The sequence below is a fragment of the Danio rerio genome, chromosome 9, assembly GCF_049306965.1.
Source record: "Danio rerio strain Tuebingen ecotype United States chromosome 9, GRCz12tu, whole genome shotgun sequence".
In the NCBI taxonomy this organism is placed as follows: domain Eukaryota; kingdom Metazoa; phylum Chordata; class Actinopteri; order Cypriniformes; family Danionidae; genus Danio; species Danio rerio.
The window spans coordinates 53,618,387-53,645,325 of record NC_133184.1 but is presented as its reverse complement, the minus strand read 5'-3'; the positions used below and the strand labels follow the sequence as shown (position 1 = coordinate 53,645,325).

The following is a 26,939-nucleotide window of genomic DNA, read 5'->3' as shown; positions in this document are numbered from 1 at the left end:
GGAGCTTTTTCCTTTTAGCGACCAGAAAACAAAAATCAAAGAGAAAAACATCTGCTGGACAGAGCAAACACATCAGTGCGTCAATAACAGCCACAGATCATATGAGAAACAAAGCGGACATCAAAGATTCAGCTCTATTACACACAAAACAGCTTTCATTAAACCATGCAACGTCTGAAAAATTAACCAATGCTCAGAGTTAAAATGCCAGAGAAAAATTCATTTTAAATCTGTTATAAAGTATCTTGGGGTGTCCAAACTTGGTCCTGGAGGGCTGGCGTCCTACAGATTTTAGCTCCAACTTCCCTCAACACACCTGCAAGGATGTTTCTAGAAAGCCTAGTAAGAGCTTGATTAGCTAGCCCAGGTGTGTCTGATTGGGGTTGGAAATGTAGCTTGTAGCAGGAAGACTAAAATGTCACGACACTTTTCACTATTAGTAGGGCTGCTTGATTATGGGAAAAATTATAATCACGATTATTTTGGTCATAATTGTAATTATTTGATTAATTTGATTATTCAAAACGATTGTCAGTTGAAGTCAAAATTATTCGTCCTCCTGTGAATTTATTTTTATTTACAAATATTTCCCAAATTATGTTTAACAGAGCAATTTTTTAGAGTATTTCCTATAATATTTTTTCTTCTGGAGAATGGCTTATTTCTTTTATTTCAGCTAGGGGAAAAAAATCAGGTTTAAATATTTTGAAACCTATTTTAATAACTCCATATTATTAGCCCCCTTAAGCAATATATATTTTTGATTGTCTGCAGAAGAAACCACTGTTACATAATGACTCGCCTATTTACTCTAAGTGAAGTTTAATTTTAAACTAATTTCGAGAGGAGCATGTGCTCATGATCGACCAAGCTGGTCCACATTAGCTAATTATGATCCTTCAATCAAAGGATCCCAAATCACTATATATATCCTCATTTCCTTTCTACAACTATCTTCGTCTGGAAGAAACCCCCCTCCTCCCCTTCTTCCTCCTTTATCCAGAATGGGCGGCACGGTGGCCCAGTGACTAGCGCTGTTGCCTCACAGCAAGAATACCAATGGTGTTGCGTACTCGCTGAGCCATCTGGTATTTCTGTGTGGAGTTTGCATGTTCTCCCCGTGTCCGCGTGGGTTTCCCCCGGGTTCCCCGGTTTCCTCCCACCATCCAAATGTGCTCTATATTATAGATAAAATAAGCCTAAACCTTTTTTATAATGTCTTACTCTCAGGAAGTTCGCCTTGAGATAGACCTGAGCTCAATCTCCACTCGCCCTGCAAAAAGGGGGGAGCCCTGGGCTCGAGGATCCCTTGAGCTCAGGGCTCTCTCCCAGGACAGCATGCCAAACAAGCTATGTATAAATCATGAGCTAAGTGTGAACTCTTGAATTAAGCCTTTAAATGTCACTTTAAGCTGAATACTAGTATCTTGAAAAATATCTAATAAAATATAGTGTGCTGTCTTCATAGCAAAGATAAAAGAAATCAGTTATTAGAAATGAGTTATTAAATCTGTTTAAACTGTTTTAAGCATCTTCACTGTAAGAAAAAAAGTCCTTCAGTCAAGAGCAGCGAGTGGATTTCGTCCTTTTGTTGTTTGATTAATAATAAAAACAGCAGCAGGAATATCGCACGCTGTCACTTTAAGAATAGTGCAGCTCCGATATGATAGGGTTTCTCTTTCACGTGTCTTTTGATTCCCAACTTGTTTGTTTATTACACAAATGAGGATTAATATGAATAATCACTAAACACCGTGCATGTATTTGACCATTAAAGCGCTTGCATTAGGATGGCGTTAGATGTGCGCGTGCTCTGCTGTCTGAGGCTAAGCGCGGACCGCGCGCACACATACACACACAAACACTCACACAATACCTGTCCGAGACTAAGCGAAGCGCGCACACACACAACAGCACGTGCTCTTTCGCGCTTTTAAAATTATGAATAATGCGCATCCTATGCTGCAGAAGTTACATTACAGCACATCTCTCAGTCACTTTCACGTGGAACTGGAAAGGAGGCGGTATATGATGGAATAATCGTTTATCTCGATTAATGGATTTTCATAATCGTTATGAGCCGTAATCGAAATCGAAACCGGATTTTTGATTAAGTGCACAGCCCTAACTATTAGCAAAGAATACCTAATGCAGGGGTCACCAATCTCGGTCCTGGAGGGCCGGTGTCCCTGCAGGGTTTAGCTCCAACTTGCCTCAACACACCTGCCTGGATGTTTCAAGTATACCTAGTAAGACCTTGATTAGCTTGGTCAGGTGTGTTTGATTAGGGTTGGAGCTGAAATCTGCAGGACACCCGCCCTCCAGGAACACATTTGGTGACCAGTGACCTAATACCACGTCACTTATCACAATGAGTTCCAACCAATAGCCAAGAGACACAGGGAATATGTAAGCTGTTCATTCATTTGGTTGCAGGCACCGATGCTGACGCTCACCCACCATCCTCATCACCACCACCAGGTTGGCCCTGTCCAGGGGGGGAGGGCTCCGCCCCTGCCTTCGTCCTCGGCAGACGTGGCTGGATCTAAAAGTTTCCAAACCAAGCTTTTGACGGGGCCTCCGCCAAAGAAATCCTGTTTAATGATACTATTGTCAAACAATAGTTATCAATAAATGTAATTCAGTATCATCATTTTCTACCTGGTCTTTCTGGTAAAACTACACTTTGCAGGACACCGGCCCTCCAGAACCGAGTTTGGACATGCCTGATCTTGGGGTTTTGTTCACAATGAGGGGAAGATGAAACGTGAGACAGGCGGATTGGTACAGAGGCAGCAGTAATGTGGTCGATGTACCGGTCCGTTGTGGTGAAGAAGGAGCTGAGCCGAAAGGCAAATCTTTCGATTATCGGTCTCACCTACAGTATAGTCATGAGCTTTAGGTCATGACTGAAAGGACAAGATCTCAAATACAAACAGCCAAAATGAGTTTTCTTCGCAGGGTGGCACGGCGCACTCTGATGGATAGGGTGAGGAGCTCTGACACCCGGGAGGAGCTCGGAGTAGAGCCGCTGCTCCTCCACATCGAGAGAAGTCAGCTGAGGTGGCTCAGGCATCTGTTTCGGATGCCTCCTGGGCGCCTACCTAGGGAGGTGATCCAGGCATGACCCACCTTGGGGAAGACCCAGGTCTCTTGGATGGCCGGGGAACACCTTGCCCCCCCCCACCCCCTCCCCCTCCATACTTGTGGGGACATTTGGTCTCCACAATGTAAGGAATACAAAGTACACTTTGAGCAACTTGAACAACAATTAATCAAAATATTCAATTATCAAAATAAAGCTGTAGAGTATGAGCAAACACAGCAGCCCATTGACTCACACTGAAAACAAAAAAATATTAATTGGATTTACATTTTTTTTAAAGTAAGCATGGTTCAATGCTAAGGATTTTTTCTACTGGCCAAGTGGTTCAGATTTGTACTTGCCCTGCCAAAATTTTCACTGGCCCCATCAAAAAAAAAGAAGAAGTTAATAGCCATTTCTTAGCCACATATTCTAAATAATGTGTCAAAAGCCAAATATAATTGTATACATACACTTTTTAATCAGCATAACTATTGTAATGTAACTAAATTTGAAAAAAAAAAAAAAAAAAAAAATATATATATATATATATATATATATATATATATATATACATATATACACACATACACACACACTGCATATGCTGCATATATATATATATATATATATATATATATATATATATATATATATATATATATATATATATATATATATATATATATATATATATATATATATATATATATATATATATGCCTATGACATAACAATAATATACTGTGATATAGCCTGGTTAATCAGTTCGTTTGATTATTTTGCTTTCTCACTACAATCGATCTACCCCAGAGTTTGTTTTAATCGAGCCGAGACCAACTCATTCAAGCGATCTCTGACTCATTGATGTTGCGCGAATTCGAGCAGGATAGCGGGATTTACATATGCCCAACGAGCTAACCAGAGCTAAGTGGACAAACGAGACAGGTTCTGAAACAAACGTCTAAGTGCGAAAGCACCCTATTTGCCAAATTAAACTTTAGCGACAAGGCAGTACTGGTCTGATCAGGCCAGTAACGATCTATCCCGAGAATCTGTCACGCTGTCCCCAGGCCATTGTGCAGTCCTTATTGTTGGGCCCTGTTAAGTGGTTGCAAACAATTTATATGGGCTGAATTTTAACAAACCAATTAAGTTGAACATTTCTAAATTATTATAAATTGTTTACAATCACTTACCTTAAAGCAGTAAGTAAATCAGCACACTATCATCTCAAAAACATTGTAAGAATTAGATGCTTTGTTTCCAGTGAGAAACTTGTTCATGCTTTTATCAGCAGCAGGGTGGATTACTGTAATGGACTTCTAAGGGCTGGGCGATTTTTTCGATTAATTCGAATTTACGTTTTATGAAGATAAAATTTTGAATTAAATCGAGAAATCACGATTTTTTAAAATAAAAAAAACCTTAGATACGAATGGCGCGAGCGATTGTTTGGAGTGTGGAGTGTGGAGTCCCGTGAAGGAGCTCCAGATGAAAAGTTTTGTTTTGTGTTTACCTCATAGTTAAAGTTGCTGCACGTCCGCCGGTTCCTGCCTCAAAATGAGCGAGTTTGAGCCGCTTGTGCATCCCGGAAGTGTTCAGGAAAAGCAAAAAAGCAGCGAAGAAACTCGACACAGAGGAACATTTACACCTCACTGCCAACTAGCGTTCCGGAAGTGTTAATGCAGACACATTACACATATCCTCAGGTCTTTATACTGGCTCCCAGTTACATTCAAAATAGATTTTAAAGTATTATTACTGGTCTATAAATCACTGAATAGCCTAGGACCTCAATACAATACAGATATGCTCACTAAATACTAACCCAACAGATCTCTCAGATATTCAGGATCAAGTAAATTAGAAATTTCAAGAGTTCAGTCAAAGCAGGGTGAATCGGCCTTCAGCTACTAACAGCGCCCCCTACTGCTGGAATCAGCTTCCAGAAATGATCAGATGTGCTCCAACATTAGGCACATTCATATCAAGACTGAAAACTTATCTGTTTAGCTGTGCCTTTACTGTATAAGCACTGTGCTACGGCCCACAGATCGCACGATTACGCCTTTCTTTACGTTTTCATTCCTTTATAACCTGTTTTAACACATTTTAATCTTTTTTTATTTGTTGTTTGTATTTTATACTTGTTTCTGTTATTCTTGTTTATTTAAAGCACTTTGAATCATTATTGTGTATTAAATGTGCTACATAAATAAACTTACTTTGCCTTGCCTTATAAATGTTGCAAATCCAACAAATCTATTTTTTTTCAGTGTATGGCACTTACCTTCAGCAATACTGTGACGCTTTGGGATGTTTTCAAAACACACAAATGGATATGGATGTGTTTTAAATTGTCACGTGGGCCGAATGGGTGAAAATAATAAGGTTTTCTGACCTCAAAGGATAATCAGGGTCATGACGGTGACCTGCTGCCACCGCTGTGTACGCGGTTGTGTGAGTAATGCCAGCATGTCACAAGCAAAAAGAGGTGAGAGAAAGGGCTGAATCAGCGAAAGCACTGGGTCAGAGTGCAGAATTAAACAGGAGGACAGAAAAAGAGAAAGGACAGAGTGGTCAGATTACCCTGTAAGCATGCAAAAACGCTTTCGACCTTGCAATATAGACAATTTATGCTAATCAAAATGGGCAGCGATTTTAAATAATGGTCCATTAGTTCATGTATTTAGAAATATGAACTTGATATAGCAGCATTTATTAATCATCGTTCAATGAATGCATTGTTAATATATAAAGTTATGCTTGTTAACATTAGTTAATGCACTGTGAGTTAATATGAACCTGTAACAAATGACTTTATTTTCATTAACTAATGTGCATTAATTGGCGGCACAGAGTAGCGCTGTCACCTCACAGCAAGAAGGTCGCTGGTTTGAGCCCTGGCTGGGTCAGTTGGCATTTCTGTGTGGAGTTTGGTACATTCCCTGTAATTATGACCGAAATAAAATGTGGGAAAAGTTGTTTTAGAGGCATTAGATTAAAGATTATGAAAGTAAATATGTCTATTTTGGAATACTGTGCAAATAAAATGAATTAAAAGTGTGTTAAAAAGTTCATTAGTGCAATTTTGGGACAATCTTGACAGCTGAACAGTAACATGAAAGTTGATTTAGAGGTGGAGCGAGTTACATTAGATTAAGATAAAGGAGTGCCAAGACTAATATTTACTGTTTGGTTTATAGGGCAAGGTGTCTGTTTCATGTCATTTAATTTATCCATTAGTGAAACTGAATATTCGAATATATACAGTTGAATTTATAATTATTAGCCCTTTAGTGAATTTTCTTTTATAATATTTCCCGAACAATGTTTAACAGAGCAAAAAAATTTGCACAGTATTTCCTATTGTCACACCAGCAATATAATCCTGTAAGATCGCTGGTAAACACGTAGATCACTGAGGACTACAAATCTGTCTGTATACTTCAAGACTTCCAGTCATGCACTGCTGACACTCATCTGTTCCTCATTCAGTAAATTACAAACACTCACATAGGCATGGGATGTTAACCGTTTTCAAGGTATACCGCGGTTTTGGAAAAGTCGAGAGTTTAAAAGCGCTAACATTTTCTGTAATACCGTTCCTAAGGTATGTGTATGCATTCCTAACAGTATCTCCAGCAGAAAAGATCCCAAAAAATGCCGTTTTAAACTGTAAAGAAATCTTTGTTTTTGAAACTAATGAAGACAGCAGAAGTCAGTGATTCATTTGAATTATTATATGAAATATATTGTGTTCAAAGGGGGGAAAAAGTTTTTGTTTTTAACCCAGACATTTAAAAATAACTTATCTTAGAGCAGTAACCACAATACCGTGATATTTTTATCCAAGGTTGTCATACCGTCTGAATCTTATACCGGCCCATGCCTACACTCAGAGCTGGGAGCTGCTCATGAACTGATTACAAGGACTATTTATACAGCGCACACACACACACACACACACACACACACACACACACACACATACTATCAGGGCTGAGTCTTGTTTAACTGTTTTGTGAACATTACAACACATTTCCCTTGCCTTGCCAGTTTTGACCCTCGCTTTGTTTTGTTTGTTTTACTGTTTATTACTGTCTGCTGCCTGCCTTCTGACCACTCATCTGTTATTTGTCTACAGCTCTAGATTATCTGCATATACCCGTTTGCCCCTGTGTTGACTGTTACCTGCCTGACCATTCTGTTTAATAATCCTGCGTTTGGATCCACACTACTTTGTCAGCGTCCACTTCACATAGATATCATTATTTTTTTTTTCTCTGGCATAATCAGATTTTATATTTTATAACATTATATTATACACTATGAAACCAATACAAATTTGTTTTACACACAAAATGCAGCCATATGTACCCACAAGCACATATTTCTTGGTTCTCAAATATGTAGCCCTGGGCACATTTTCCACATGATGCTGTGTTGGTAAATATTTATGTTGGAAATTATGTTTTTCATCAGGAACTAGGGCTGGGTGATAAAATCGATAGCGGTATTTATTTACCGAACTCTATTGTCAGTATCGATAATAAAAAAAGTTCAGTATATAGTTTCAGTATGAAGCACTATAGTTTTATTAAAATGTGGCTGCTGAGTGCGTGTCTCGGAAGCAATGCCAATAAGCTCAGGGTGTAAGTTTGTTATTTCCAATGGAGGCGCGTGATGTGCACGCCGCACACATGGGAGTGACATGCATATGGTGTGAAAGCGGTGCGCACGTGAAACACGTGACACACGTGCTTTTTCCAGGTATACCTAGGGCGGTATATAGAGTTCTGGGGATATATCGATATGATTCCCCAAAGCGATGCGGGATTATCCAATATCTGTCGTATCGATATGTTTTGAGGCCACACATGCGCATTCTGTAACACTGGGAGTGACACTGACAACAGAGGTGTGGATCCACGTGCAGGTTTATTCAGTGGTCAGGCAAGCAATGGTCAACACAGGTGCAAACAGACGTATGAAGGCAAACCAGAGTCGAAGTCAAATTAACAGGCAGATGGTCAGAGGCAGGCAGCAAACAGAATTAAATAAATAAACAAGGCAAGGATCAAAACACGGCAAAGGCAGACAAAGGAAACGCGTTGTAATGTCACTGTGGCAGATAACAAGACTCAGCAATGACGGTTTCAAAGTGAGCTGTGTATATGTCTGTGTAGTCAGTACATGAGCAGCATCAGCTATGTGTATGCAATCAGTCAGGATCTGGAACCGGTTGTGTATGTGGAGCATGACTGGTTCTTGTAGTCCATTTATCAGCAGATTTGTAGTTCATGTGGATGTGAGCGTTTAGCAGCGACCTCTGGTGGTTTGATCGTTGGTGAACATGACACATTCTGCATGAAACAGACCACTCTAAGGTAGCACGCGAGCTCCTTTATTCATTGAGATACATAGCTTATTATGGCGAGGGAGGCGAGCGCGAGTATTTACAACGCTCCAACTACATCAAAACACAAAAACTGTGCACAATTTCACTGCCTGTGTGTTTGCTGGACAGTCTTTCACTGACACTTACAGCAGAAGCGCCTATTTCACTGCGATTGAGAGAATGAAAGTAAACTCCATCTCTCTCTCCTACTGTGGCTTTTCCTCTTTTCCTGACTGTTACAGCAATACTTCTGGATCCAGACATGAGCCGTGACTGCAGAGTTTTCTCCACCGTGTCTATCATGGATCAGCTGTGATCGCCGCTGCCGTTTAACAGTGTCACTCATCTTTGAAGAGCGCCAGCGCGCAAGAGCCAATCGCAGTCCTTTCTGTTGAGCGCGTGACCAATCAAAGGGGTGTAAGAAAAAACTTGCTAGACGACTCAGAAAGTGAACGGGATATTTTTATTTAGTTATTTGCCCTAAATGCGTGAGTTGTTGAAAGGTAAAGTTTATATATCTGACTGTTTGTATTAAAGGATTAAATTGTATTACAAATAGTTAGGGATGTAACGGTATCAGAATTTCACGGTACGGTAATACCTCGGTATGAATGTCATGGTACGGTATTTATTGAATCATTTACAGGAAAAAACAAAACTTATGAAAATACTCCAAAAAAGTGCCAAAAGTGTCAATGACATACAAATTAGCCATCTATCTGTAAGCTTTGAAACAGGAACTTCAATTTTAATAACAAAAAAATATTAAACCATGTAAAAAAAATAAAGTTTCAATTTAGTATTGTTGAAAACTCGTCACATTCAACATTTAATCCCACAGTCACTTAGATAGAGATGGGTTTAAAGGAAAATTATCATATAACTATAATCTGGTAAAAGCTGGTATCTCTGGGTATTTACAATGTCACCTGCAACAGAAAAAAAACCTCTCATTTGGGACTGAGGTTTCTGGGACAAGAGAGATATGACTTGGCCCAGGTTGACAGCAGTGGGTAATGTTGTGGCTCAACCTGTGCAGTGCACATGCCCTTTTTAGTCTTGGATAGAAAGTGCCCTTCAAAAATGATCAAAAGTGCCCCCGTGACGCGACGTACCCTCCGTCCCCACTTTACAGTACGCGCGCGACAACACAGCTGATAAGAACTCGCGCGACAACACCGCTATTCAGTTCGCGCGCAGCGACAACACCCGCTTTAGGGTTTTCCAGCTCTTTTTCATCCCCGCTTCTAGCAGCACACTCCATTTCCGTATTACTGGATCTGTAGCGACAACAGACCTCAAGGGATTATGGCCAAGCCTGGGCTGATGGGAATTGTAGTTTCCGGTACCTCCCGTTCGCTTCATTCGCCTGAGCAAATTTTCTCAGAAGACCTATAGTTTTACCGAGTCATGCAACTACGGTAATATCGAAAAAAAATTAATATTGCGGTATGACGGTATTTACAATACTGTTACATCCCTACAAATAGTATATAAATATAAATATATTTGTCCCTTTTAATACAAGAATTGCTGTGCTGTGAAGAAAATATAAAACTGTGTATGGAAAGCATCGTCAATGCACCGTGATATCACACAAAATGCAGCCATATGTACCCACAAGCACATATTTCTTGGTTCTCAAAAATGTAGCCCTGGGCACATTTTCCACATGATGCTGTGTTGGTAAATATTTATGTTGGAAATTATGTTTTTCATCAGGAACTATGGCTAGGGGATAAAATCGATAGCGGTATTTATTTACCAAACTCTATTGTCAGTATCGATAATAAAAAAAGTTCAGTATATAGTTTCAGTATGAAGTATAGTTTCGAATTGAACCGAATCGATGGCATGACAATCGTAACCGAATTGAACCGTGAGACCAGTGTAGGTTCACACAACAAGTAACAAAGATAGAAAAATAAAAACATGACCCACAAAATATGGAAAACTACTTTGAAATCCAGGTCAGTTCTGCACGATAAACATCAGAGCCTACAAGTGCAACCAGTTAAGAAGCTGTTGGTTTACAATACCGAGGATGTTTAGCAAAATCCAGCGGAGCTTTTAAACCTACAGAAAAGCAGCCCACAAATCAGTGCTCAAGTAGCCCTGCTTGACACGGTACAGCTGTCCATGCTGAATGTGCAGAGAAAACAAATGAAGAGGAAAAGTGTGAGCCTCCCCCACAGGCTATCAGAGCCACTGTATATCACACTCCAACCTGCCAACATCTGAACACAACATGCATATACATTACAGTTGAGGTCAGAATTATTAGCCCTGCTGAATTATTAGTACATTTCCCCCCAATATCTGTTTAATGTAAAGAAGATGTTTCTAAATGCAATCGTTTTAATAACTAATTTCTAATAACTGATGCCTTTTATCTTTGCCATGAATGCAGTAGCCCTGTCACAATAATCAATATATGGATTATGGACACATGGACATGACCTCAATCATTTTTGATGATGCAATATATATATATATATATATATATATATATATATATATATATATATATATATATATATTTATATAGGGGTGTCAAAAATAATCGTTTTTTCGGTGCACTGCGATGCAGACGCGGACAGTTCGGTATCGGTTCAGTAATAATCATAACCGGTTATTACTGACGTCATTTACCTCATATGCGCTCTGTCGCGAAGGAGGCGATCGCGAGTATTTACAGCGCTTTAACTACTATAAGCTCATAAGCTGTGCACAATTTCACTGTGTGTGTTTGCTGGATCAGTCTTTCACTGACATATACAACAAAAGCCCCTATTTCACTGAGATCGAGAGAATGAAAGTAGCCTACTCCATTTCTCTCTCTCTCTCTCGTGCGCTCTGTCTCTCTCTCTCTCTCTCTCACACACACACACACACACACACAGTGGCCCATTTGACCTCCTGTCGTGACTTTTCTTCTCCTCTCGGCTGTTTTACTATAAAACCCATTTGACCTCCTGGCGTGACTTTTCTTCTCCTCTCGGCTGTTTTACAGCATTACTTTTGCATCCAGAAACGAGCGCGTGTCTGCAGAGTTTTCTCCACCGTGTCTATCATACATCAGCTGTGAGATCGCCGCTGCCGCCTGCCGCTTATCAGCATCACTCATCTGTGAAGAGCGCAGCGCGCAAGAGCCAATCGCAACCGTTTTTGCTGAGGGTGTGACCAATCAAAGAGGTGTAAGAGAACTAGACAAGGATCAGAAAGTGAGCTGGATATTTATATTCGTTTATATTATTTGCTAAATGCTCGTTTTGTTTAAAGTTACAGTTTATATATCTGACTGTTTGTATTAAATGACAAAATTGTATTACAAATAATATATAAATATAAATATATTCATACATTTTAATACAAGAACTGCTGCTTTGAAAAAAAAATAAAACTGTGTATGGAAATCATCGTCAATGCACCGTGATGCACCGAAATATCGAATTGAACCGAATCTATGGCATGAAAATCGTAACCGAACCGAACCGTGAGACTAGTGTAGGTTCACACCTCTATATATATATATATATATATATATATATATATATATATATATATATCGCCCATACATAAAAAACAATTCTAGCAACATTTCAGCTGATTATGCAACATCTTTATATCTATTGGAGGTGTCAGTATGATTAAAAAACAATATAGTGTTTACTATAAATTACTATAGTATATGTTCATGTGGGTATCTGACAACTGAAAATAGATCTGCATGTATAGATGAGGCATGTATGACATATATTATATATATGTGAAATCCGCATGAATTAATATGTTACATATGGTTGTAAATTTTGTGTCTAGAATGCACACCATGGTTTAGAAACCAAACGATTGCAAAAAACTGTAAAAAAATTAATAAATAAATAAAAATTATATATATATATATATATATATATATATATATATATATATATATATATATATATATATATATATATTATTTTTATTTATTTATAATAAAATAATAATAATCTAGAATTACATATATATATATATTTATATATATATATATATATATATATATATATATATATATATATAATTCTAGATTATTATTATTTTATTATTATTATTATTATTATTATTATTATTATTAATATTATTATTATTATTATTATTCAAAAAAACAATTAAGACTTTCTCCAAAAGAAAAAAATATTATAGTAAATACTGTGAAAATTCCTTGCTCTGTTAACCATAATTTGGGAAATATTTGTACAAAATTCTCAGGAGGGAGAATAATTCTGACTTCAACAGTACATGTGAATAAATCCACTCGTCTTTCAGCACTGCTTTGACCACAACAGAAGCCTTTTTTCAAAATCCAAAAGCACCACGCTGAAAAAAAGAAAAAGCGTGAGTGCAACTTGCCCAAACCACATTCTCGACATTCTCCCTGCCCTTTCTGCAGTAATGGAGAAACATGTCAGCCCGTGACTTCCTCACAAGAGGATCTCGATCTGTTTCGCTCCATTTGCAATGTTTAAATAAAATGCAATTTGTGTACGTACCTTCCTGCCTCTGCCGTCCGGCTGGAATCGAGGGCCCCATCTTCTTGGTGGGGGCCACATTGTATTGTCGTCAACCGCGACAGTTTCTGGTTTGCCACGGCAGAGCACTACAGTCATGCACTACGCAAGCAGTGTGTTGTTTACATGTGTGTGTGTGTGACCGTCACACAGGAAGACGTCTCGCTCATACGGATAGTCAAAGAGAGAGAGAGGGAGAGAGAGAGAGCTTGCCACAAATGCTACTGCAAATCAAAAATGTTTTTCTGTTAAGTTTTATGTATGCATACATGTATTATGTAATCACTTTTTATTCATTTAACCATGGTTTTATTTATTGTTTATGTATTTGTAATCAAAGTCAAGTTTTCTTTTCTGCTTAGTCCCTTTATTGATTAAGAGTTGCCACAGTGGAATGAACCGCCAACTTATCCAGCATATATTTTACGCAGTGGATGCCCTTCCAGCCGCAACCCATCACTGGGAAATTATATATTATATTATATAATATTATATAATATTATATAATATTATATAATATTATATTATATTATATTATATTATATTATATTATATTATATTATATTATATTATATTATATTATATTATTCATTTTCTTTTCGGCTTAGTCCCTTATCCAGCATATGTTTTATGCAGCGGATGTTCTTCCAGCTGCAACCCATCACTGGGAATCACCCACAGTGATACAGTATTCCCTCCTGTGCTGGTTATTCCTGTCATTTTTCTGATGACTGATACAATAACCTACGCTGCATGTATCTCTCAGGTTAAATCTGTTTAGGGCTGTTCACATATCGCTAAAAACGCAATGCGTGCTTCTTCCTTTGCCGATTTTAAATGCGTTTCTGAACTGGGGATCCTCTGCGGTTTGCATTTGCTATGGCCACCATCAGCCGTTCCTACACACACACAGCGCAGTCATTTTTCAAAATAGTTCAGGTTTTGCCAATGTGGATTAATACTGAATGCATGTCATTGTTATTACTTGGGGTTAAGGTTAAGAGTATGCTGGTGTTTAACTGCATTTATTTATTGCATTCCTGCATTGGACTCTCACATACTCTGGCTGCTATTCCATAGCCGTGGTGGGCTTTTCTCTCTGTCTCGTGCTGAACGCAGTCGACCAATCACAATAGACTAGGTCATCTGACTAACCAGCACAGATTAGCTTCGCGGTAAGGAGAGGTTGGGAAACAAATCAATCACTAAACGATTCTTATGGGAGTTACTGGGATAATTAGGTAAAAATAAACATATTATAAGGCCATGAAAGTGTTTTTTGACCTTGCACGCATATCAACCTGTTGCTGGAGAACCCTAAAACCAAAATATGACCTTTTTTAATGCAAAATAGGGGCTCTTTAATAATATTAAAAACTATTAAAAAAATAAAAAACATTGCTTCCTATTTACTAATGCAGTATATATATATATATATATATATATATATATATATATATATATATATATATATATATATATATTTTTTTTTTTTATAATAAACTTACAATATTAAAAATAATCCCATTTATAACAGAATGAAGGTCAATGAAGGTCATCTATTTTTGCATTGATTTGCTCCCTGATGTTTTCTGTCCATTGAATAACAGTATTTACATTTTTAAAAATCAGATTAATTTACAGATACATTAAATTGAAACATATAGGGCTCTATTTTAACGGTCCAAGCGCAGAGCACAAAACGCAGCGCGCAAACGCTTTCAGGGCGTGTCAGAACGCATTTTTGCTAATTTACGGACGCGAAAACCTGCTTTGTGCCAAGGCGCATGGGCTAAAAGGGTTGAGTTTATTTTTTTAATGAGTTATAGGTGTGTTTTTTGAGAATAAACCATAGAGTCTCATCTAGCATTCCCTTTAAGAGTCAGCTGTGTCGCGCCAAGAACGCATTGGCTATTTACAGGACGCAAAGTCTAAGTTGAAAAAATGAGCATTTCACAAGCAAATAGTTAACAGTTAACAGTATTTAACAGAAAACTGTTAAACAGAGCATCTACTGCGTGAGGATGAGAGATAATGGATCACTTTCACTTTCGCTCTTGGATAGGGAAACCTTTACGCACAGACATCAATTAGCCTATAAAAAAATTATTTCGTTTGTTAAGTGCAAAGATTTGTTTCAAAACTATTTCTAAATTCAGTTCTAATTTCCAGCAAACGAATAAATGAACAACAATGACCAAGTGTGGTCAAAATACTGAGTTATTTCCAAATACACCTGCCATGCCCCATATGGTCTAAAACCTGACAGGTGGGCAAATCTAAGCTTGTTTTTAATAAAACAAATATAAATATGGATATAATAAATAATACTGCTAATAATAATAACATTTTACAAAAGCAAATTGTTATGAATGAACTGAAAAAGCCTCCCGAGATGAAGAAGACATAAAAGCAGTGATTTTTCATATTTATGTAGGCTAGAAAATAATGTTTTGTAATATTTTAATCCTTTATATTTATATCCTATATCTATTCTTATTATATTCTATATATATAACTTAATATTTAAATTTTTTTATATGTAAAGATATTTGCCTATTGCTCTCTTGTGTGTATTAAGCAGTGTGTAAGCAAGGCGCAACTCTGCGCCGGAGTTTAGACCGGGTTAGTTTTGGTCTAATGAAAAATCTATTATAGTTTCTTAAAATAGCAACGCGCCAGCGGTCCGCCTCAGAACGCCTTCCTTTTTAGACCAGAACTCCTATGGGCGCACATATGAGCGCTAATGCATTTGCTATTTAAACAGCGTAGCCCAATGCCCCAAAACGACTCTTGCGCCAAGCTGAAACTACCAAAAGACTATTGCGCTGAGACTTGCGCCACACTGCGCCGGGTGTATGATAGGGCCCTTAGTTTCTGTGGCTTTTTTGTAGCTGAGCAATAAAACAAACGAACAAAAATTAGGTTGTGTTAAATTAAAAATCTCAGTCTCTTCTCAGATGGGATGGTGAGCCAAATCAAAGGTAACTTTGGGCCAACTTTGGCTCGTGGGCCCTAGTGTGGGCTTCTCTGCCCTAGAGAGTGTGTGTTGAGTTTCAGCTCAAAATACCACACAAATAACGTTTTCTAACTCTGAATCTGACCCTTTTAGGCTTGATCTAAATTATGCCATTTTGGTGACTGTCGCTTTAAATTCAAATGACATTGTGCTCTTTTCAGAAGAGGCTCGGAGCGACCATGACTATGGCTGTTTCTCAATTCCAAGAACGCAGAGAACGGACTTGCGTTCTTGTGGAGATTGGCCTTGCCAGGTGTCCTCGAAAGAACGAACTCAGGAGACCGCGAGGGCAGAGAACGCGTCATGTGAGAAATGGGATGCTGCGTTCTTCCTGATGGTCACATGACCTTCACACGTTTTTAATAGTTAATTATTTAAACATAACAGCATCCATACAATGATTTATTGTTTTTCCCCTCTTAAAAATATAAACTTTGCATAAAAACATTATGAATATACTCTGCACAATATAAATAAAACACATTTTAATACGGATTTCAGCAAACAAACCTTTAATGTGTTTATTCCTTTATTAAGATGTTCATGGTCATGTTTAAGTTCACCGTTTTATTTAGGAAAACTCCTGAGGTAAATAAGTTACATCTCTGAACTTTAATAATAAATCTAGATTAAATGCTGCGCTTCCCACCTCCAGTCGCAATGACTTCAGGGACTTCCAGAGCGAGTTCGGTTCTCAAGTCTGCATCGGTGTGTCCTCGATATCAAGAACACATCCGGGAAGTTTCACGCGTCCTCCGTACTTGCAGTCTTGGGTATTGGAACTGAACTTCGGCAGCTGATGATGACGTTGCACGAGAACACAAGCGCAAGACCGCTAAAGAACGCATATTGAGCAACAGCCATCGTGTCAGCATACCGGCAGATTCAAACCCAAGACAAACAAAATGTGTGTGTCAGTGTGTGTGAATGCGTCATTCTATGGAGACTTCTGTCACTGTTCATTTGTGCTTCATTTTAAACTCCACATTTATAATCCTCTTAGACACTGATATTAGGGATGTAACGGTATCAGAATTTCACGGTACGGTAATACCTCGGTATGAATGTCACGGTACGGTATTTATTGAATCATTTACAGGAAAAAACAAAACTTATGAAAATACTCCAAAAAAGTGCCAGAAGTGTCAATGACATACAAATTAGTCATCTATCTGTAAGCTTTGAAACAGGAACTTCAATTTTAATAACAAAAAAATATTAAACCATGTAAAAAAATAAAGTTTCAATTTAGTATTGTTGAAAACTCATCACATTCAACATTTAATCCCTCACTCACTTAGATAGAGATGGGTTTAAAGGAAAATTATCATATAAATATAATCTGGTAAAAGCTGGTATCTCTGGGTATTTACAATGTCCACTGCAACAGAAAAAACCCTCTCATTTGGGACTGAGGTTTCTGGGACAAGAGAGATATGACTTGGCCCAGGTTGACAGCAGTGGGTAACGTTGTGCATTGTCTTTCCCCCACTTGAGAGGACAAACCATGAGTGAGATAGAGATCTCATGTCTGCATCAATCTGAACAGTGTGCTGACAACACCGCTATTCAGTACGCGCGCGACAACACAGCTGATAAGAACTCGCGCGACAACACCGCTATTCAGTACGCGCGCGACAACACAGCTGATAAGAACTCGTGCGACAACACAGCTGATAAGAACTCGCGCGACAACACAGCTGATAAGAACTCGTGCGACAACACAGCTGATAAGAACTCGCGCGACAACACCGCTATTCAGTACGCGCACGGCGACAACACCCGCTTTAGAGTTTTCCAGCTCTTTTTCATCCCCGCTTCTAGCATCACACTCCATTTCCGCATTACTGGATCTGTAGCGACAACAGACCGCAAGGGATGATGGTCAAGCATGGGCTGATGGGAATTGTAGTTTTCGCTACCTCCCGATCGCTTCATTCGCCTGAGCAAATTTTCTCAGAAGACCTATAGTTTTACCGAGTCATGCGACTACGGTAATATCGAAAAAAATTAATATTGCGGTATGACGGTATTTACAATACTGTTACATCCCTAACTGATATTATCTTCAGCAGCTCAAACTCTAATGACAGACGGCTGCTTCTCACTCAGGGCTGTTTATATTAATGAGGGGAAAATGGCAACTAATGGGCGGGGCTTTCCATCCCTGATGTTGTGTACAAAGGAGAATGTCAATCAAAGTGTTTCTGCAGACTGTTATGAAGTGTGATTATAAAATATGGAATTAATTATATTTTATCATTAGAGGCTGGTTATATTCACACACTGTGTGTTTAAACCCCTTATAAAAGTGATTTTTGCATAATAGATCCCCTTTAAAGATATGTTTACGTGGTGTCAGACTAACACTTTGAAAAAGCCAAGAGTATCATCTAAAACTTGGATTTAGCAACATTAAAATGAGTGAATTTTACTTCATTTTCAGCTGACCTTGAATGAAGAACGTTTCAGATTAGCAGCCCAAACGTAGAAGATGAGAAAATTAGTAGACCAGAAGATAATTTGGTGCATTGCTCAGAATTTATGTGCGTGATTTATTTATAATAACACGGCATGCTGTGACAGGCTTTTTCCAGTGTAGCTCCATAACAAAAGTGATCTAGTTTTGTGCAGCTGCGCAGTATGCATCCAACATTGGGCGCGGCAATTAGTGTTTGATTTAGTCCAAACTGAAATTGAAAAGAGAGATTCAGTAAAATTAGATCCGAAAACTCATGACTGTAATATAATTTGTGTATTTGCATGACACAAAAACAGCCCACGCGTGTCATTTTCAAGAAACCACAACACATGAGATGTTTCTCTGGAGCTTCTGAAGAATGATGATTACGAAATGTAGTTTTTTTATATTAAATCTGACAATCACAGCACTGATAATCCCACTGTTCGGTGCAAAATTCATTTGTAAACGGGTTATGTGCTGAAAATGAGTGCATGCAAATAACCCTGTGAGAAAGAGTGATGTGATTGAATTTTCGTGATGCTTTCATAAACTTTCCTCTGATGATTCAGTCATATTCTGCATTTTATAGACAAATATATAATATATGAGTCAAAATAATACTTGTTCTGCATTAAAAAGTGATTAATGTCTGGCCACATGCATGCATGTATTTACACATTAAAGTGGAAACACACTCACATGCACACACACTGTATACTGTATATACTGTAGATATTCTGAAACAAACTATTGTGATATTTACATTTATAATACGATAGATGATACGATACAATGCAACAATAAAATATAATATTCATTCATTCATTTTGCTTTGGCTTAGTCTCTATTTTAGTGGTCGCCACAGCCGAATGAACCCCCAACTATTCTAGCATATGTTTTACACAGCGGAAGCCCTTCCAGCTGCAACCCATCACTAGGAAACACCAATAGACTCTCATTCACACATATACACTACGGATAATTTACCTTATCCAATTCACCTATAGCGCATGTGTTTGGACTGTGAGGGAGACACAGCACTACACACTGAGCCACAGCACCGCCCCAATTTTTGATTTTGCACACATTTATAGTGACATAATATAATGCATTATGTGACCCAATATAATATAATTAGTGCTGTCATCCAAGCATGCATGTAATACTTTTTATATTCACGTTTACATGTATAAATACACACATACTAAACATACAAAATAAATATATTTGCATATATTTATATATAATTAAGGCTATACCTACACACACACACATATATATATATATATATATATATAGTCATGCATATATTTATATATTCAAAAGTACGCACAAATATACTTTGTAAAAATAATCTTTTATTTTGGATGCAAATAATCATCATTAATCATTTAACAGCACTAAATATAATATAATATAATATAATATCATAAAATATAATATTATATAATATAATATTATATAATATAATATAATATGATATATTATAATATAATATAATATAATATAATATAATATAATATAATATAATATAATATAATATAATATAATATAATATCATAAATATAATCTAATCTAATATAATATAATATAATATATAATATAATATAATAAAATATAATATAATATAATATAATATAATATAATATCATAAATATAATCTAATCTAATATAATATAATATATAATATAATATAATATAATATAATATAATATAATATAATATAATATAATATAATATGATATAATATGGCGAGGCAGTGGCGCAATAGGTAGTGCTGTCGCCTTACAGCAAGAAGGTTGCTGGGTCGCGGGTTGTAGCGGGAAATACGGGAAAATACCTTTTTGAGATAAAAGCGGGATAGAACAGTAAAATACGGCAGAATCCCGGGAAAAACAGGAGGGTTGAAAGGTATGAGTATTAGTGTTATTATATTATTAAGGACCTCCAAAATCAAGAGCGTCTGTGCTCCGCGTCTGATACCTTCAAACGAAAAATTGACGCAGCTTCTCATACCACAGCAAATTCAGTTTTTACTGATGATATTTGGCGCAAGTTAATCAGCAAGTGTCCGTTTTGTTCGCTTTGACTCATTGGATTGAAACGTTGCTTTATTCGCACGTCTTTTATGCAATAATCCAGTTTTGCGCATAAAGTTAATTCGCATTTTTGGATGGAAACATAGCTAATGAGGAACAAGTGTAATTTCGTTCACTCTATATTTTTGCATTACCCAATATTTCTTCATTGCTAGTAATATAAATCAGTCCAGTTCTCCAATACACACAAACACAGTATTCCACTTCAGCCGAATCAGCTGACAGATTTCAGGATATATAGTACAGTTGAAGTCAAAATTATTTGCCCTTCTGAATTTTTTGTACGATTTTCCCAAAAACAAATCAGTTTAACAGATTATAGCATATTTCTAAACATAGTAGTTTTAATAACTCATTTCTAATAAATGATCTATTTTATCTTTATCTTACAGTAATTATCTTTAAGATTACAGTAAAATATTTAACTAGATACTGTTCAAGACACTTCTATACAGCTTAAAGTGACATTTAAAGGCTTAACTAGGGTAATTAGGCAAGTCATTGTATTAGGGCTGTGCAATTAATTGAAAATCTGATTTCGATTTCGATTTTGGCTTCAAACGATTATGAAAAAGCATTAATTAATATAAACGATTATTGCATCATATACCGCCCCCTTTTCAGCTGTACACATTTGTTGCTCTTAAAAGCGCGAAAGACCGCATGCTTATGTGTGTGTGCAGCACGCATGCGGCCGGTCAGCATTTGGTCTCATTCGCACACAAAGACGAACAGAGGAGCACAGACATCTAAAGTCATCTTAACGTGAGCGATTTAATGGTCAAATAGGTGTAAAAATGCTGTGTTTATTGATTATTCATATTAACCCTCATTTGTGTAATAAACAAATGAGTTGAGGATCAAAAGACACGTGAAAGAGAAACCATTAAAGTGACAGTGCGGTATTCCTACTGCTGCCTGTTTTTATCATTAATCAAACAACAAATGGAGAACATCCCTCACTGCTCTTGACTGAAAGATTTTTGTAGCTTAAGTGTTTTTCTTAGGGTGAAGATGCTTAAAGATGCTTTGTTTCATATTTTTATTCTATTGTATTTATTTCTCTTTCCTTTGCAGCGTGGAAAATAACTGTATATATACAGTTGAAGTCAGAATTATTATTAGCCCTCCTGAATATTAGCAACCCTTTTCCTCCCCAATTTCTGTTTAATGGAAAGAAGTTTTTAGAGGTAATTATTTCTAAACATAATAGTTTTATTAACTCATTTCTAATAACTGATTTCTTTTATCTTTGCTATGATGACAGTACATAATATTTTTCTAGATATTTTTCAAAATACAAGCATTCAGATTAAAGTGCAATTCAAAGGCTTAATTAGAGTAATTAGGCAAGCCATTGTATAACAGTAGTTTCTTCTGCAGACAATCAAAAAAATATGTTGCTTAAGGGGGCTAATAATATTGACCTTAAAATGGGTTTCAAAATATTTAAACCTGCTTTTATTCTAGCTAAAATAAAAAAAAATAAGCCTACAAGAAAAACATATTAAAGCAAATACTGTTAAAATTCCTTGCTCTGTTAAACATCATTTAGGAAATATTTATTTTTTAAAAAATTCTCAGGAGCGCTAACAATTTGGACTTCAACTGATAATCGTTTTGAATAATCGTGATTACAATTACCAAAACAATCGTGATTATGATTTTTCCCAAAATCGAGCAGCCCTCCATTGTATAACAGTGGTTTATTCTGTAGACAATCAAAACAAATATTGCTTATGGGGGCTAATATTTTGACTTTAAAATGCTTAACCAAATATTAAAAACTGCTTTCATTCTAGCCGAAATAAAACAAATAAGACTTTCTCCAGAAGAAAAAATATTATAGGAAATACTGTGACAAATTCCTGAATCTGTTAATCACCGTTTGCGAAATATTTGAAAAGGAAAAGAGAGGGCTAATAATTTCGACTTCAACTCTACATCACACACCCAACACTATATTCGTCACACTATTCACAACAGCGGATCTATTTTTACCCCGTTTGGCCTACGCATATTTACTTACACATCTACCCAATTGCCTGTTTACACAAACTAACAAAGCAGGTCTATTAATACCAGACGAGTGTGTCTGTGTGTGGCTCTCATTGACCTTGTCAGTTAAGCTGAAGGGCTTTTTTTCAGGGGGCCGGTTGTGAGACAGGCCCTTGGCAGAGTGCTTTAGCTTCATGGTGGTTATTATTGTGAGCCGGTCCCTCATTTTCCTCATGTCAAAAAGTTCCCAGAATGACTATCGCGGGAGAACAATTGGGATTCTTTCAGCTCGGCACACATATAATGAGGCCTGGTTAATTGTGTACATTCCGCTGCCAGGCAACTCTTCAGACTTTATTGTAAACATTGTATAGCGCTTCTAAAGCCCCTCACAATGGCTTTGTTTGCAGGCTCTGTGTGTGTGTAATGTCCAATGGCAGTTAATGTGCTAAAACACACCCCTTTTCTATCATGTTGACACGGCCGGACCACTAGCACATGTACAGTTGAAGTTAGGGCTGTCACAATATCTATTTTTTGCTGGGTGCCCTAATTAATTGCTATAAACAATATTATTGACACTTTATAACTTATATCACTAATAAAAAATAATACATTTCACAACAATAATTAATTAATATAATAATTAAGTGTAATAATTCAGGTATTTGACTAGATATTTTTCAAGACACTTCTGTACAGCTTAAAGTGACATTTAAAGGCTTATCTAGGTTAATTAGGTTAACTAGGCAGGTTAGGGTAATTAGGCAAGTTGTTGTATCATGATGGTTTGTTCTGTAGATTATCGAGAAAAAATATAACTTAAAGGGGCTAATAATTTTTTCCTTAAAATGGTGTTTAAAAAATTAAAAACTGCTTTTATTCTAGCCGAAATAAAACAAATAAGACTTTCTCCAGAAGAAATAATATTATGAGATATACTGTAAAAATGTCCTTGCTCTGGTAAACATCATTTGGAAAATATTTAAAAAAGAAGAAAAAAATTTGAAGGGGGCTAATAATTCTGACTTCAACTGTATATATATATATATATATATATATATATATATATATATATATATATATATATATATATATATATATATATAGTGTTTCTAACAATGTTTTGTTGGTGTGATACTTTGTAGTGTGCAATTTAACATAATTGCCTCTAGAAGTCGCCAATGGAAATAAAACAAACACACATAAGAAATGCACGTATGCCAGACATGAGGTTGGCGCGGACCAACGCACACTCACAGTAATTTCATCGTTAATAAATCCAAACGTGAGCGTGAAATCTGGCGTACGCAAAGTTTTTGTGGGTAAGCAGCGTTGATACATGAGGCCCCTGATGTTCACTGACTGCAATGCTTAATTGATTAACATGTTTACAGTCTGGTACAAAAGACGGTTTTGGTGCATATAGGTAATATTACCCTTAATGACAACTGTGAGGGGGTGAATTTTTTTTATAACTCATCTGTTTTGTTTTTATTAAGTTTTATTAGGTCTGTATAACTAAGGGCATGGCCACTTGAGTGACAGCGGTTGTTGTACCCATGTTGAAAAAATGGGTAGGGTGGTTATGTTTAGGTGTGATTTAAGGTTAGTTGTGTTGCCTTTTTTCGTCGCCACTGTTCTGAAACAAATTCGACATATCGGCTCGTTCACATTAGCGGACTCTCATTTGACCTAAAGCCAAAATGTTCTCACAACGGAGCTGAAGACTGTGGCTTTCAAATCAAGTCAATCCCTGGTTGAAACCGAGTCCAGTCTCACGTGGATTGCAGACCCACAGAGACACTCCTTTTTGGACTTAAAATTCATCCAGCCCGGGTTTCTAAATTTCCTAAAATGTCCAGGATTCAACTTTTGCTTTTACTTTCTAAAGCTCGTATGCTGCGAGACTGAGAGAAAAAGAAAACAATAGATTCTTTAATCTAAATTCAGAAAAACTTTACTATATACAGTTGAAGTCAGAATTATTAGCCCCCCTGAATTATTAGCCCCCATGTTTATTTTTTCCCCACAATTTCTGTATAACAAAGAGAATATTTTTTCAACACATTTCTAAACATAATAGTTTTAATAACTCATCTCTAATAACTGATTTATTTTATCTTTGTCATGATGACAGTAAATAATATGTGACTACATATTTTTCAAGACACTTCTATACAGCTTAAAGTGACATTTAAAGGCTTCACTAGGTTAATTAGGTTAACTAGGCAGGTTAGGGTAAGTGGGCAAGTTACTGTATAACGAAAAATTATATAGCTTAAAGGGGCTAATGATATTAACCTTAAAATGTTTTTTTTTTTTTTTTTATTAAAAACTGCTTTTATTCTAGCTGAAATAAAAGGAATAAGACTTTCTCTATAAGAAAAAATATTATCAGACATACCTTGAACATGTCCTTGCTCTGTTAAACATAATTAGGAAAATATAAAAAAAAAAATAATAAATTCAAAGGGGGGCTAATAATTCTGACTTCAACTGTTCCTGTACTTGGAGAGGATGAAATGACTGATCTAAACTGGCTGCAAAATATATGTACCGTTATTATTAAAGTCAATCGAAGCATTTGCCTTATTTAAATGATCTAAAAGTTTTAAACTTGTAATTATGATAATTTTTAAAGATATTCTTTAAAATTATTTCTTATTTGCTGATTATTTTTTTATTAATTTGATGACGTTATTACATTGCATTAGTTATTTTATATACATATCTAATTTGTATATTTTATATACCAATCAAGTTTGCTTTGAACAGAAGCAGAGCTTACCCTGCAGTGTGTGCACATGACTTTTGAATAGCATAAAAGTAAGAGAAATAGTTTTATTTTAACAGTCTTTTTTTACTTTAACCCATTGAGAAGAAACTGTGTATAACTGTCACGATTACCAGCGTAATCGTCTTTCATAAGATCGCTGGATTTCACTAACAATAACTCATGGACTACAGATCCACCATTTCTGGACTACAAATTCATTCATGCACTCCGGTCACACTCACACATGCTTCCTCATCTAGACTGATTACTCGCACCACCTGAGGATTGTCAGAGACTGATTGCACAGACTATTTAAGCCACATACTCACCCGTTCAGTTTGCCGAGTCTTGTTCACTGTAAGTAACACTACAACGCGTTTCCCAGTCTTGTTATCCTGTGTACCAACCTTAGCCTTGTTACCATCCTTGTCTTTGTCTGCCGCCTGCCTTTTGACCTTTCGCCTGTTATACTGATTCTGGACTGCCTTCATATGCCCGTTTGCACCTGTATTGACCATTGCTTGCATGTAGTGGTGGGCAAAGCGAGGCTTCATGAAACACTGAAACAGTCTAAGCAAATGTGTCAGCTTCGAAACATTTCGAAAACCCCACTCTACAGTGACACCTAGTGGTCATTTTTTATGTATTGCACTGAAGCAGCTTCAGCAAAGAACAGCTGAGCAAAATGAGGCATTAAACCCCACTTTGTAATTTAGCGGAGTGGTAAAGGTGTCGGACTACCATGCGGGGACAGTGGGTTCGAATCCAGGCTGATACAGTTTTTTTTTTTAAATGCTTTAATACCAGTTGGTAATGCTTTGCTCTTGTTTCGTCTTGTTTCAACATTGGTCTGATATCCGAATACACAATTTGTGAATTAATATGTCTTGTTTGGGTCTTAAAACAGGGTTGTTGCTAGATCAGAAACGGTGGCCTGAAGTTATCAAGAATCATTTATATTATTCATTAAATTACCCATTTATTGTATTTTATTAATGTCTACCCAAACCCTAAACCCAACCATCACAGTACTGTAAAATTATTTATTATTGTTTTACAGTGTTACAAAAATGATGCTAAATTGATGGCGTTACTGCAGCTGTATCCTATTTAGGCTACACAAAACAGAAATATAATTAAAATACATAAAACCATGATTTCGGAGTGTTTGTACAAGTCAGGATTCAAACCCAAAACGTCATATGACGTATGACAGTCCACTAGGCCATACGAAACAAGGTAATTTGTGACCTTTGCAGCCAAATGCAGATTCGCCAGTTCTCGAAACGCTTCTAAGCTGAGCGATGCTTTGAATTGCTTTAGTCACGTGACCAGGTGTTTCGAAACACTTTAGTCACGTGACTTGAGTGCTTCGGTGCAGTGTTTCGAAACACCTGCGCTTCGGGATCTCCAACCTCAGTTGTATGTGTCACTCCCCGTGGTTACAATAACAGTGTCATATTAAATACAATTATTATTAAAAATGAAATTGTGTTTTGTTCGTTGCATATAGTTAACTATACAGTACATGTGCTGTGGGT

The 26,939-nt window shown here is 36.7% G+C and overlaps 1 protein-coding gene across 3 annotated transcripts in view; it reads right to left on the bottom strand.

The window, feature by feature from the left end:
• Nucleotides 1-26,939, bottom strand: part of rbms1b (RNA binding motif, single stranded interacting protein 1b) — a 447,127-nt gene that overhangs the window by 130,110 nt on the left and 290,078 nt on the right. Inside the window, exon 1 of one of the 3 annotated variants that reach the window (XM_073913288.1) lies at nucleotides 13,022-13,180. The exons of the other annotated variants lie outside the window; for them this stretch is intronic. Within the exon in view, the coding sequence (XP_073769389.1) occupies nucleotides 13,022-13,138 (117 nt within the window). The 5' untranslated portion in view covers nucleotides 13,139-13,180. Of the gene's footprint in view, nucleotides 1-13,021; nucleotides 13,181-26,939 lie in introns of those variants that run through there. 3 annotated transcript variants of the gene reach the window in all.